Genomic DNA, 13,037 nt, shown 5'->3' on the forward strand with positions numbered 1-13,037 from the left:
ATAAATAAATAAATAAATAAATAAAAGGAAAAACATAAACGTGTCTTCTCCACTCGTGGAAACAGACCCATTTCTCCTTAAGAAATGTACTTTTGCTTTGCATTCTTAAAAACTTTCCTTACAATAAATTCTTCACGCATACTTGCTGAGTGTCTGTCATCTCTCTCCATCTTGTGGGCCAAGGCTTGAGATTCCTCCAAGCCAGGAACCCAAGAACTGGGGAAACACTTCAAAGTCCAGCCATGGACAGGATGGTGACAGGCTCTTGGGAAGTGTAGGATGTTATCAAATGATCAACAGGTGTCCTCAGAATTCCATCTGCATATATGAGGGCCCTCAAAGAAAGCCCACCTGAAGGGGGTGGTAAACCACAATGCAGATTCAAGCTAATGGCATATTAATTACCCTTAGGTTACTCGAGGTCACTTTCTAAATCTTTTTATGCCTGGGCTGGGGAATTCCTAGATTGATAAAGCATTCGCTCTTTCCCTAGGTGTAGCAGTTGCTCAGGATAGGATTATGGGTGGGGCAACACCAAAATGGAGTGCCCAGTCTTATCCTTCTTCCCAAGTGGAGCAATTGCTCGAAACAAAACCAAAATAGGGAACCCTTGTCCTGAGAAGAGCCGGAGATTCTAACTATCTACCTAACACACCCCCTCTGCCCCATGCTGCAGTCAGCCATGGTGTGAGCTCTAACCCTTTCTGTCCTCTGGCCTGGGTCTGAAGTTGTTTTTGTCTTACTCGTTTTTGTTTTTGTTTTTTTTTTTGTGCAAGGGCCTAATTGGTTGAAGGAAAAGGAACTTGGTTCTAGTTTCTCCTTCTGAACCAGTTGAGTCTTTGACCAGATTAAAACACCACCAAAGGATTTTAAGCATATAATATAAGACGTGCATTTTTCTAAATGCTTCCTCTGGGAAAGGTGCCAGAATGGATAAGACTAGAAAAGAGAACACCACAGGGGTACAGGAGAGATGCTTTAACTAGAATATGTGGAAACAAAGAGGGCAAATTCAAGAGATCTTTAGGAGGTAAGAGTCAGAAATTGGTGACAGATTAGTTTGGGGGTAAGGGAGAGGAAAGCATCAAGATAATTATATTAGGGCTGGGCACACTGGCTCGCACCAGCACTTTGGGAGGCCAAGGCCGGATGATCCCTTGAGGTCAGGAGTCTGAGATCAGCCTGGGCAATACTGAGACTCCCATCTCTACAAAAAATAAAAAAAGTAGCTGGGTGTGGTGGTGCGAGCCGGTAGTCCCAGCTACTTGGGGGGCTGAGGCAGGAGGATCACTTGAGCCCAGGAGTTTGAGGTTATAGTGAGCTATGATCCTGCCACTGCACTCCAGCCTAGGAGATGGCGCAACACTCTATCTCAAAAAAAAAAAAAAGATATTAATAATTACCAGGTTCCAGGCTTGGACAATTGGGTAGTGTAACTTATGGTGTCATTCACTGTTGTGTACAATAATGGAACAGAACCAATCACTTTCTCCTCACCAAAAGATTCGACAAATGATTCTGCTGGCCCAAAGGCAAGATGAGTACAGAAGGAATGGGACCTCAAAAGGGAGAGGCTAAATTTGGAAAAAATGATGGGGCAAAAAACCCAAAGAGTGAAAAGAGTGAAGACATAAAGAAAGAAGTGTCTGAACTGAAACACTAACAGTAGGATTCCAGAACTTACCTTGATTATTAATACCCATGGACATTGCCCACTATATTTTCACAATATCTGACCTCTAATGACCAATGAAAGACCAACGAAAATTTCAGCAAAAAAGAATTCCATTTTGATTAGTATCAAAATGTTAATACTTTGTTGGTAGTAACTTTACAAGTAATCAATGAGAAAATGATTTACGTCACCAAAAACATTTAACTTCAGGAGAAGATCTCTTTGGTTGAGGTAAACCTAGAATCAACAGCAGTGATCTGGAAAAGATGTATTATATCTAAATCATCTGGGCCAGACTTCTATTCTGAAAGTTATTGACCAATTTTAAAGATGAGGCAACCAAAAACCACTGAGGTCTTAGGAAGTTTATTGGCCTTAAGTCACATGATAAAAGGTTTTGGTTGGTAATGATAAATATCATGCCTCCTGCTTTTTACTATTCAGATACATTGCTTTCTCTTACGCCATTTGAGTACATACACATATAAACACAAGTAACTACGTATACCTACAGAGCATACATTGCCCACTCTTACTGTATCTAAAGCAGGGATTTAAAAACATACTTTAGTCATGTTTTTGAAAATTTAGGGTTTTGTGGAAACGCTTTGGGAAGCTTGACAAGAGTCAGGTGGAGGCTGAACGGCAAGCCTTTGGGTCCTAGCCCTGCTTTAACGAAAAATAAATACATAAATGGACCTACTCTTACATGTTTTAGATATTGAATTATTACAGTTGTCAGAATTCCTTTGAAAATCTGGTTCCGTTGTTAATCAAAGATTGAAAACCACCATACTCGATTAAGGATTAGGTACAAATTTGGCTTTTATAGACTAGAGCCAAGACCCTTCGCAACAGTTGAGAGGCATGGAGATGTGGGGCCAGAATACATAAGGACCATAAACATCATGGATAGCTAAGTCCAGAATGATCACAGATTATTAATTCTGAGAATGAATGAAGGGGAGGATGTGGGCAGGCAGGGAGTCACTTAAGTTATTGTTACTAAAATAAGATACTAAGGTTACTGAATCCAAACTGCTCTGGGGAAACGAGGGGTAACCTGTGAAAGCTCACAGACCTCCTTTCAGTCACATTAAGACTGGAATTCTGTAAGTGGCTTCCAGATATGTGCCCTTCTGTGACTGCTCCCCAGGGGAGTGTGGACTTGGACAATATCCCAACATTAAATTAACATGAAGGAGTGCTGTAATATATTATGTAAAAACTGATGTCAGACCAAGGTCTTTCTTTTCTTTCTTTTTAAAATTTCATATGGCCCATAGCATGTGGAGAAATGGGAGTGCCCTCAATTAACTGCTGCTTTTGAATCTGTTCAGTGGCTCAAACTTGAACTCGTGCATCGGCTCTGGCCAAAAAAAAACCATTGCCTTTAAATACCAGAATATGTTAGTCACCCACATGAGCCAAGTAATCAACTAGAATTCCAGGTACATTTCCTTGGCCCAGCTGTAAGCCTACAGCCCAGAGATCATCCACCTCTAACTCAGGCATGGCCAACAGGTATTCAATCCTACTACATAGTTTTAGAAGTAACTTAAGTCATGGAATAAAAGTTGCTCATGAGTCCTCTGGATGTATGTCACCAATTTAGTTAATTTGCTGAAAAAAAAAATAGATGTGAATGTTTACTTTCATTAAAGCTGTACTCAGCAATTTTATAGCAAAGAACATATACATAAGAGGTGTTACACACAAAATGGAGATCAATGCAGTTAACGTTAACAGGTTTATACTAAGGTACACATGTGCTTGACTTGGAAATCCAACTTTATTTACAAATATTCTGTAAACAAAGATGCCATTCAACCCCTTTAAAATATTATAACTGATAATTTCCACAAAATCCATTTACATAGCTTCAACCTTTCTGTATAAAACTATATTACGGGATGGGCAAACAATCTCACAAGATGGTCTAAGGCATAAAAACAAAGCAAAATAAAAAACAACTTATCCAGCATGAATGTGCTATTGACAGAGAGAATGAAGAATTATGCATCACACCCTTCAGTGTGCTACTCCATCAAGAAAGGGAAACGTGATAATTTTGGGGGGAGGTAAATGCTTCACAATAAACCATCTTCTTACATAGTATAGTTTAATTGTGATTGTTTAAGATTGCTCTTGCAGGCTAATGTTTACGCTGATTTTTTTAAAAAAGCCATCATTGTAAAAAGGGCACAGACTTTTCTAGATTTTCCTGCCAATGAAAATATTCTGATACTGGTCTGGTCTCAATATTCAGACCAACTAATAAAATAACAAATACATGCAAAGAACTTAAAAACATAATCATCATGTGACTGTGACTCACAAAATCAGAATTCTCCCTGAAATCAGAGAGTATTACTCCTCAGTAGTGTCTATAAATTTGAATTCTTCATAGCTGAGATAATATATAGACAAAATATTTAACCAAAGATTTAAAAATAAAATTATCCAAATTACTCATTATTCTGTATAATTATTTTTTTAAAATCCTTTAAATTTTATCCAGGGGGATAATGATTCTCATGTCATGGCTAAGTCACAAGGAACTTCAAAACTTTGGAAAAAAAAATTCATCCCTGAGAAGTGAGAGATAGAAAAATATCTAAAAAAAAAAAAAACAGAAGCAATAGTCCTACACCCTTTTAACAATCTTTTAACAATTTACCAGAGCATAAATTACTATTAACAGTCAGCAATCAAATGTATTCCAGTCCTGGAGAGTTACTACCTCTGATGATCTGATCTTTTTATAATAAAAATACAAGTGCAACATTAAAAAAAAAAATCAGATAAATAGGAACTCTGGTTTTATTGTCTGCTTTACAATTTTTGTCAAGTACAAGGTCAGCCTGCTAAGATACGAATATTCCAAAGTAATAACTTCTGCTGGCATCTCTTCTTCTGAGTCTCCATTTCCTCCACTGATATTCACCCAAATAATAAAAGTAATACAATTGCAACTGAGTTTACTATTATCAATGGCACTGCAAAGGAAAAAAAACCAATTTGTTACTATAAAAAATAAAAAAATCAGGAAAAAAATTAAGCATTAGTTACTAGCATCCAGGAAGGATGGAATTATCATATCATCATCATAATCATGTTGTACACAGTTACAAGAGAGGAACATTCAAAAATACACTAGATCAACGCCACGGTACTCATTCTAGCCAGGGCAACAGAGTGAGACTCTGTCTCAGGAAAAAAAAAAAAAAAAAAACACTAGATCATAAAATCCAAAACTTATTTTAAAGAGGTAACTGGGAATGAGGGTCACACTGGCACAACTAGATCAATGTGAAACATCTGTGGATGGTGAAACTCTGGGAACACAGAAGCACATTGGACCCAGGCAGAAGCAGGCCCATGTGGCTGCCAGTGACACTTGAGATTAGAAATACAGTGCAAAGAAGATTCTGTAGCTTCATCACTAAATTAAGAATGAATTTATTTAAAATTGTATCCAAGGTTGTGAGAGAGAAGAGGCCATAATTTAATGGTCTTAAATAAAAGGTTTTGAACTCTTCTTTCTTGAATAGCTTGAAAATATTATTCCAATAGATTGGCAGACATGAGTCCTTTATTTTTCTCTTGAAAGCCTCCAATGCTCTATGTGACTTTATGACTTAGAAGCAACAGAATTTCCAAAAGGCAAGAATATCACTGTGTCTTTCAGCTCTAGCAGGTAACACACAGATTAGACCACTAAACATTCCATCTGAACCAACTGGCTTAGATAGAAATGAGAGGCAAACTGAGAAAAAAAGCCAGTAACTTTCAAGCAGTAAAGCCATGTTAAAGAGAAAAAAAGATTCCAACTACAAAAACGGTATGCGATAGTATTCACACTCAGAAGCTTTGCTACTTAAACTGAACCATAAATTAATTTAACTCTGTTAGTTTTTCTTACCTCTCATCACGGTTCTTACAGATCGAATAAGGTTAACTAGTTGAGATTTAATTCCTGGCTCCTCTCCGAATCCACCAATTCCCTGGTCTGTTCCCCAGCCAACTGCATAATACAAAGATGATTAGCTGTGTTAAAATTTATTATGCACTCGCCTTATTCTCTCATTAGTCATCTTTTAAAAGATTAGTTTGAGCCCCCGACATAAAATATAAAGTCATATGATTTAATATTAATAAGAAAAGTTAAAACAATATTGAGTTAAATATGTTTTTGTTTTTCTTACTTTTGATAGCAGCAACGACCTCATTTCACTTCACTTACACTCTGATTTTATAAAAATAAATTACAGTCTAAATTATTCCATGGCATTTAATTCAAGGAAGGTGACCACTGTGACACCATTTTTTCCTCCTTTTTAAAAGAATCAAACAAAATATTTATCAGGTCACAACTGAAAACCAAAGCATATTATCAAACTATATAATTAATTAGCTCAGTTCAGAATTCATAAAACCCAAAATAATCATTAGTATAAAAATGCTATAGCTGAGACTCATTGCTCACATGACTTGGGGAAACTTTTAATGTAATCTTGGTTAACAGTGGGAGCTAATCATAATCCCAAAAAACCAAAATCCCTAAAGTCTAAAATCCCAAAAATCACAATCCAGAAGGATCAAAATCCTGGAAAAATAATTTTTAAAATTCTTTAAAAAATATTTATTTACATTTTTAAAGGGGACTTGTTTGAGAAACAAAAACACAACAGAACACTTCATAGGCCACTTTACACAATAAAACAGGGGATAATAAACATATTTTTGCAAGCGTAAACACTCAGGTATACTATTGACAGTTGCATGGTTATAAGTATTCATAAGTAGGTCAAAAGGGAAATGTATAAACGTACATCACCATGGTTGGTAACTGTATGCACCCGGCTTTATATCTGTGGTCATCTGAAATACCAGGACAAACACCCTCTTTTTTTTTTTTATTTCAGCATATTATGGGGGTACAGATGTTTAGGTTACATATGTTGCCCTTGCCCCCCGCCCCAAGTCCGAGTTTCAAATATGTCCATCCTTCGGGTGCTGCGCATTGCACTCTTTGTGTATGCAAATATCCGTCCCCTCTTCCCTCCTCCCCCCTCCCCCCTGCCCAACATCCAGTTGATGTTATTCTTATATGTGCATTTATGTGTTGATCAGTTAATACCAGTTTGATGGTGAGTATAACTCTTTTGATGAGCTTGATCAAAAACTGCAGTGGGTCACCACAGCATATGCAGTCGCTCAAAGAGCTGAGATCTCAAGAAATTTTCTTTCACAAATGCAGTTGTACGAAAAGGACATCTCTTCATTTACTGAGAAAATTGCAACGTTTTTACATACATGTACCATGCTTACACATAAATGCAACATTGTGATAATGCACTTTCATGGAATCAAACTTATAAAAAGTGCATAAAACAAATTAGAACTCTCTGAAAGTCTCCACACAATTTATACCTCCAGTATTGGAACTGTACAAAGATATAGCTTCAGGAATTGTAAAAAATAATGCCGGAAATTTAAGCTAGTGAAAAAAAAACATAAAAGAAGAAAAAGAAAACAAAAAAAGAACATATGAAAACATGTTATTACAGGGGTACATTATGGGCAATTTCATGGAAACAGTCCATGAAAGCTGGCTGATTTTCATGTTCATTAACTATATTTTGAAATCTTACATCCCAATGAATAGCTGCTTTTTGGCCAGGGGCAGCAGCTCATGCCTGTAATCCTAGCACTTTGGGAGGCTGAGGCAGGAGGATCACTTGAGGCCAGGAATTCAAGACCAGCTTGAGCAATGGTGAGACGTCTCTACAAAAAAATTTAAAATTTAAAATACTTTTGAAAGTATTGGTGCACCCAGGAGTTTGAGGTTGCAGTGAGCTATGATGATGCCACTGTACTCTAGCCTGGGCAACAGAGTGAGACACTGTCTCAGAATAAAGAAAAAACAAAAAGAGCTTCTTTTTTCTTTTAGGATATAGCTCTTCTCTGAAAAAACATTCATATTCATTTTCTATGTGGTACTGCTCTTTTTGAAATTATTCTATGATTTGATATATATCAACATGAGCATTCCCTATTAAATTTTCCCATCTTCTGTGTCATTTTGGATCCTCAGAATTTCATTCCACATGAACTCATACACAGACCACAATACTGGTGATCAAACAGAAACACTACTGCATGTCTTCTTATCCTCCCATGTGCATAATTGTTTCCGAACCAGTGAGTAGCTTTGCTGGTTTCCTCAGGCAAATGAGGCTTTAATTCATTAAAAGCCCCTGGAATGCCATCAGCTGGAAGGAATGCCAATACAGGCAAATGACATTTTTAAACTGAAGTTATCACCATTGCTATACCTTGTGGCCAATCCACTCTTCTGAATCTTCTGCAAAATGCAAATAAAGAAAAAACAAAGTAATAGTTCCACCTAGCATGATGCAACACAATGTAACTATCCTGCATACGACTGAAAATGCACTGATGTCTTCCAGCAGAATTTGATTTTCAGGATTTCAACACGTGGGATTTTAATCTTTTGGGATGGTGATTTTTCAGGATTTTAGATGCTGAGGATTTAGACTTCAGGGATTTCTGATCTCCCAGGAGTTCAACATTTGGGATTATGGTGTTCGGGAGTGTGTCTTTTGGGATTATGATCCAAACCGGTAACAGCTTGATTAGGCTTCTCAGCATACTCTAGCCTGTCAGCAGGACACATCTTCCCCGCACCCTCCCCCTTTTTTGAAGTGAGAAATTTAGCCCTCTACCCTCCTTATTCTCTGTAAATGAGTCTTTTACCTTCTATGTCATTTCCCTATGCTATTATAAATCATTTCTTTATCTTTATGTGCTAGTTCTTTTTCTGTTGCCTTACACATTTTTCTAAAGACTTACATGTCCTCATTTCTGTAATTTGTTTCTCTTTTGTCCTCATTTCAGGTCCACTTTTCACTATCTCACATGATTACAGGGCTTAATTAATTCCTAACATGCTAACCCGTAAACCAAAGATAGAGAACAAATCTTTATTTTATATATAAATATGTATATATAAAGACATATATAAATATATAAAGGTATAAAATACATATATTTCATATATATACCTCGCTCTCTCAGCCCTTTGAATTTTCTTCTTTAAAGGATCAGATATTTCTTTTTTTTTTTTGAGCCAGAGTCTCACTCTGTATCAGATATTTCTTTTTTTTTTTGAGCCAGAGTCTGGCTCTGTTGCTCGGGCTAGAGTACCATGGTGTCAGCCTATCTCACAGCAACCTCAAACTCCTGGGCTCAAGCAATCCTACTGCCTCAGCCTCCCAAGTAACTGGGACTACAGGCATGTGCCACCATGCCTGGCTAATTTTTTCTATATATTTTTAGCTGTCCAATTAATTTCTTTCTATTTTTGGTAGAGACGGGGTCTCACTCTTGCTCAGGCTGGAGGATCAGATATTTCTACCTCATAATCCTGTGATGATTCTCATGGCCTACTGAATAAAGTCCAAACTCCTTCAATTGACATTCTACCCTTATATCTTATCCCCCTGCCCCCACCAAGTATTCCTATTCACAGTCAGTTAGCCACTAATTGCTGTACATGTGAAAAGCAGTTTCTGATTTAGGTCTGACTTCAATGTCAGGGCCTTTCCTAATTCCCTTCCACAGGTCAGAATAAATCTTTTTTCCTCTTTGCTCCCTAAACAATCCACTGAATGTAGTGACTTTGTTCTCCTTCTTGGTTAGTTGTTTTGAAGTGTCTCCCATTAGATTACAAAATCCCGGAGAACAGGGACTGCAATTTAGCCATCTTTCTTCACCTCTTCACTCTTCCCCACTCCCCACCCCACAGCAAGTACTTAGCAAATGTTTCTGGAATTAACTGAATTATAGTAGAATGAATTAATCTAGGATAAGATAAAATAAGGTAATTTCTAGGATCATAGATGAGACTTACAAAGAACTCTATTTATTCATTTTTAAGACAAATGAATTATAAACTAAGCCAATCGTTCAATGGTATTTTTGGGGGTGAGGGGAAGAAATCCTCCAATATTCAACATACACATCTATCCAAGCTAAAAACAATTCCAGAAATGTTAAAATGTGAACTAACACGCACTGTAGAATCAAGGACACAAGATACACCTGCATCATGCCCAGGTAGCATCACCCTCTCCTACTTCTGGATCTACTTCTCTCTGCTTTTCTCTCACTCTGGCAAGGAAATATACTTATGCTGGCCAGGCAGGTGGCTCACACTTGTAATCCCAGTACTCTGGGAGGCCAAGGTGGGAGGATCACTTGAGGCCAGGAGTTCGAGACCAGTCTGGGCAACATAGTGAGATCTCTACAAAAAAGAAAAATTAGTCAGGCACAGTGGCCCACGCCTGCAGTCCCAGCTACTCGGGAGTCTGAGGTAGGATTGCTTGAGCCCAGGAATTCCAGACTGCAGTACTCTCCTTTTTGTACTCTCCTTTCCCTGAGTAATTTCATCTTCTTATATGGCTTCATTTATCATCTATGCTTGACAAATTCAAATTTCAGTCTCCATCCTGGTTTATGCTTCTGTTCTATGGACTTAAATCCAACTCACTATTTTACATCTGCACTTGTATATCTCACAGAAATCTCAAACTTGGAATATCCAAAACTTATTTCATTATCTCTTCACCTCCTTATCTACCACCATCACCCCTAATTTTCCTCTAATATTCTATAACTCATTAAAGGTACCACCCTTTAAGAAGTTGCTTAAGCCATAGAACCAAGAGATCTTTGACTTTATCCTCTCTCATTCCCAATGTTCAACAGTAAGTTCTACCTTTTCTACTTTTAAAATATCTTCTGATCTGTATTAGCTTCCTGGGGCTGCCAAACCAAAGCACCACAAACTAGGTAGCTTAACACGCAGAAATTTTCTCATAATCCTGGAGGCCAAAAGTCAGAAATCAAGGTGTGAGCAGTGTTGGTTTCTTCTGGGGGCTCTGAGAGATAATCTTATCTTGTCCATGCCTCTCTCCTAACATCTGGTAGTTGTTGGAAATCCTTGTTCCTTGGCTCGTAGCTGCATCATTCCAATCTCTGCCTCAGTTGTCAGGTGGTCTTCTGTGTGCATCTGTGTGTCTCTGTATCTCTCTCTCCTTATAAGGATTCCAGTCATTGGATTTAGGGCCCAACCTAATCTAGTATAACCTAACCTTAAATTGATTACATCTGCAAAGACTCTGCCTCCAAAGAAGGTCACATTGACAGGTACCAAGGGTTAGGACTTCAACAAAACTTTTGGAAGGACACAAGTCAACCCACATGATCCCTTCTTCTTTTCTGTATAATATAATGATGAAGAGCTGGACTGTGGAGTCAAACTGTCTAAGTTTGAATCCTAACTCCACCACTTTCTACCTATGTGATCTTAGAAAAGCTACCTACTCATCTACTGTCTTTGTGCCTCTGGCTCCCCATTGGAAAGTGGGGATGAAAACTGTAACCATCTCACAGGGTTGCTGTGAGGATTACATCAAGTAATACATATAAGACACTTGATACAGATCCTGCACATAGTGCTACATTAAGTATCAGTTATTATTATTATTGTTCTAATACCTACCTGACTCTACTTGTCCTATTTAGAATAGTTCTTTCCACATCCACTCCTCTCTTCCAATCTGTTCTCCAGAAGGATCGTGCAAATAACACAAATCTGGTCATGTCACTGCCTTGCTTAAGACCGTGTTTTCACTTGCCTCAGAGTTTTCACACCAGCTCTATAGTGTTTGAGGCTCACTGTTTAAGACTCAAGATTCTTACCCTTCCAACTTCTCCTAACCCTTCACCTGCAGCTAGTTAATGTTCACTCACTTATCAGATTTCAAGTTGGACATATTTCCTCCATGAAGCTTTTGCACATTCACAGATTATATCTCCCTGCACTTCTTTTTCATAATATTCTGCATACTTATTATTTGTTCAGTTTTTATTTAAATTAACTTCCAAATTAACTTCCAAGAGTAGGGTAACTGCTGTAACTTCAGCGCCTAATACATGGCCCTGGCACATAATGAAGTAATCAATGAAATAAATGAATCTTGCTCCTGGGTTTGAGCTTCAGTGATTCACACAGAGATATTTGATATACTGTGACAAATGATTCACGTCATGCAGTATCCTGCCTCAATTCTGCCTCAAATAGCAAAATGCAGCCCGCCTGGGATGGAATGGACATTGCTGGATTGTCCTGGTAGGCACAACTTGTGTCTTCATTTACTCTGAGACTCTAGCACAGTCCTTGGCACATCGTAGGCACCCAATAAGCTGTCTGAAGAAACTTTTCTTGGAACATGGGTGGCTGGATGTCCTGATAACTCCAACACTTCCCGTTTCCTGTTATCCCCAAAGCCCAGGAACTCCTATGGCCCTCTATCATTTCACTGTTTTAACTACCAATGCTCCAAAATGAGCCACGCCCCCTCCCCCCAATTCTTTAACTCAAAGCTCAGACCCTGAGTTTTCGATCGTTAAAAGCAGTCACAAAAACAATCCAATTAAGTTACTGACCTAACCTAATCGCAGACAGGGGTATCCCTGGGTCACCTCTGTATTGCCCCACCCCGGCCCCCAGGGCCCTGCACACAGGGGTCGTCTGTTGAACGTTCAACCCGCTGTTGAGTTCGAACCTGGTGAGACGAAAGGCTCGGCTTCCCCTCCAAGGAAGTGCCCCCCTCCTCACTCGGAAACGAACCCTCGGCCGTTCGTCGGTCCCGGCCCGGGATGTCCCCTCACGCGGCCAGGCTCGGGTCCGCGCCCCCGGCGGCTGCGCCACCGCCGCCTCAGCCCGAGCCCCGCAGCCCCACTCACTGTTCTTGAGGAATCGCTCCTCGTGCAGCACGGCGATGGCGTTGACGCAAAGCAGCGCTGCCTGCAGCAGTGAGTACAGGGTAAAGGCCATGGCCGTCGGCAGCCGCCCAGTGCCCAACTCCCGGATTCTTCTCCCGCCGCCGCCGCAAGGGACGTGGCGCCGCCACGGCGGGCGCTTTCCTACGGCAGCCGATGGGGCCCAAATAGCGCTCTCCGAGAAGCTCCGCCCCCATCCGGCTAAAACCCGCCCACCCGTAACTACAGCTGTTTGATGCTGTCGCCGCAAGTGGCTGTCGAACACCTGAAATGTGCCCAGTCCGAATTGAGAGCTACAGCAAGTGTGAAATACACTCCGGAATTCAAAGACTTAGAACAAAAACAAGGATATAAAATATCCCTATAATTTTTTAATGTTAATCATACGTTGAAATGATCATATTTTTAATATATTGGGGTAAATAAAATATATTACCACCATTAGTTTTTCCTGTTTATTTTTGCTTTTTTGTTTAAGATGGCTATG

At 39.2% G+C, this 13,037-nt stretch overlaps 1 protein-coding gene across 1 annotated transcript; it reads right to left on the reverse strand.

Annotated features, from left to right (window-relative positions):
- Positions 1 to 4,480: 4,480 nt before the first annotated feature.
- Positions 4,481 to 12,702, reverse strand: IER3IP1 (immediate early response 3 interacting protein 1). Its single transcript, XM_012642668.1, has 3 exons — positions 12,515 to 12,702; positions 5,601 to 5,702; positions 4,481 to 4,674 (listed from the first exon to the last, which is right to left on the reverse strand). Exons 1-3 carry the CDS (start codon positions 12,603 to 12,605, stop codon positions 4,619 to 4,621), a joined length of 249 nt encoding a protein of 82 aa, XP_012498122.1. The 5' UTR covers positions 12,606 to 12,702; the 3' UTR covers positions 4,481 to 4,618.
- Between the last annotated feature and the right edge of the window lie 335 nt (positions 12,703 to 13,037).

The sequence above is a fragment of the Propithecus coquereli genome, unplaced genomic scaffold, assembly GCF_000956105.1.
Source record: "Propithecus coquereli isolate 6110/MARCELLA unplaced genomic scaffold, Pcoq_1.0 Scaffold181, whole genome shotgun sequence".
Lineage (NCBI taxonomy): Eukaryota > Metazoa > Chordata > Mammalia > Primates > Indriidae > Propithecus > Propithecus coquereli.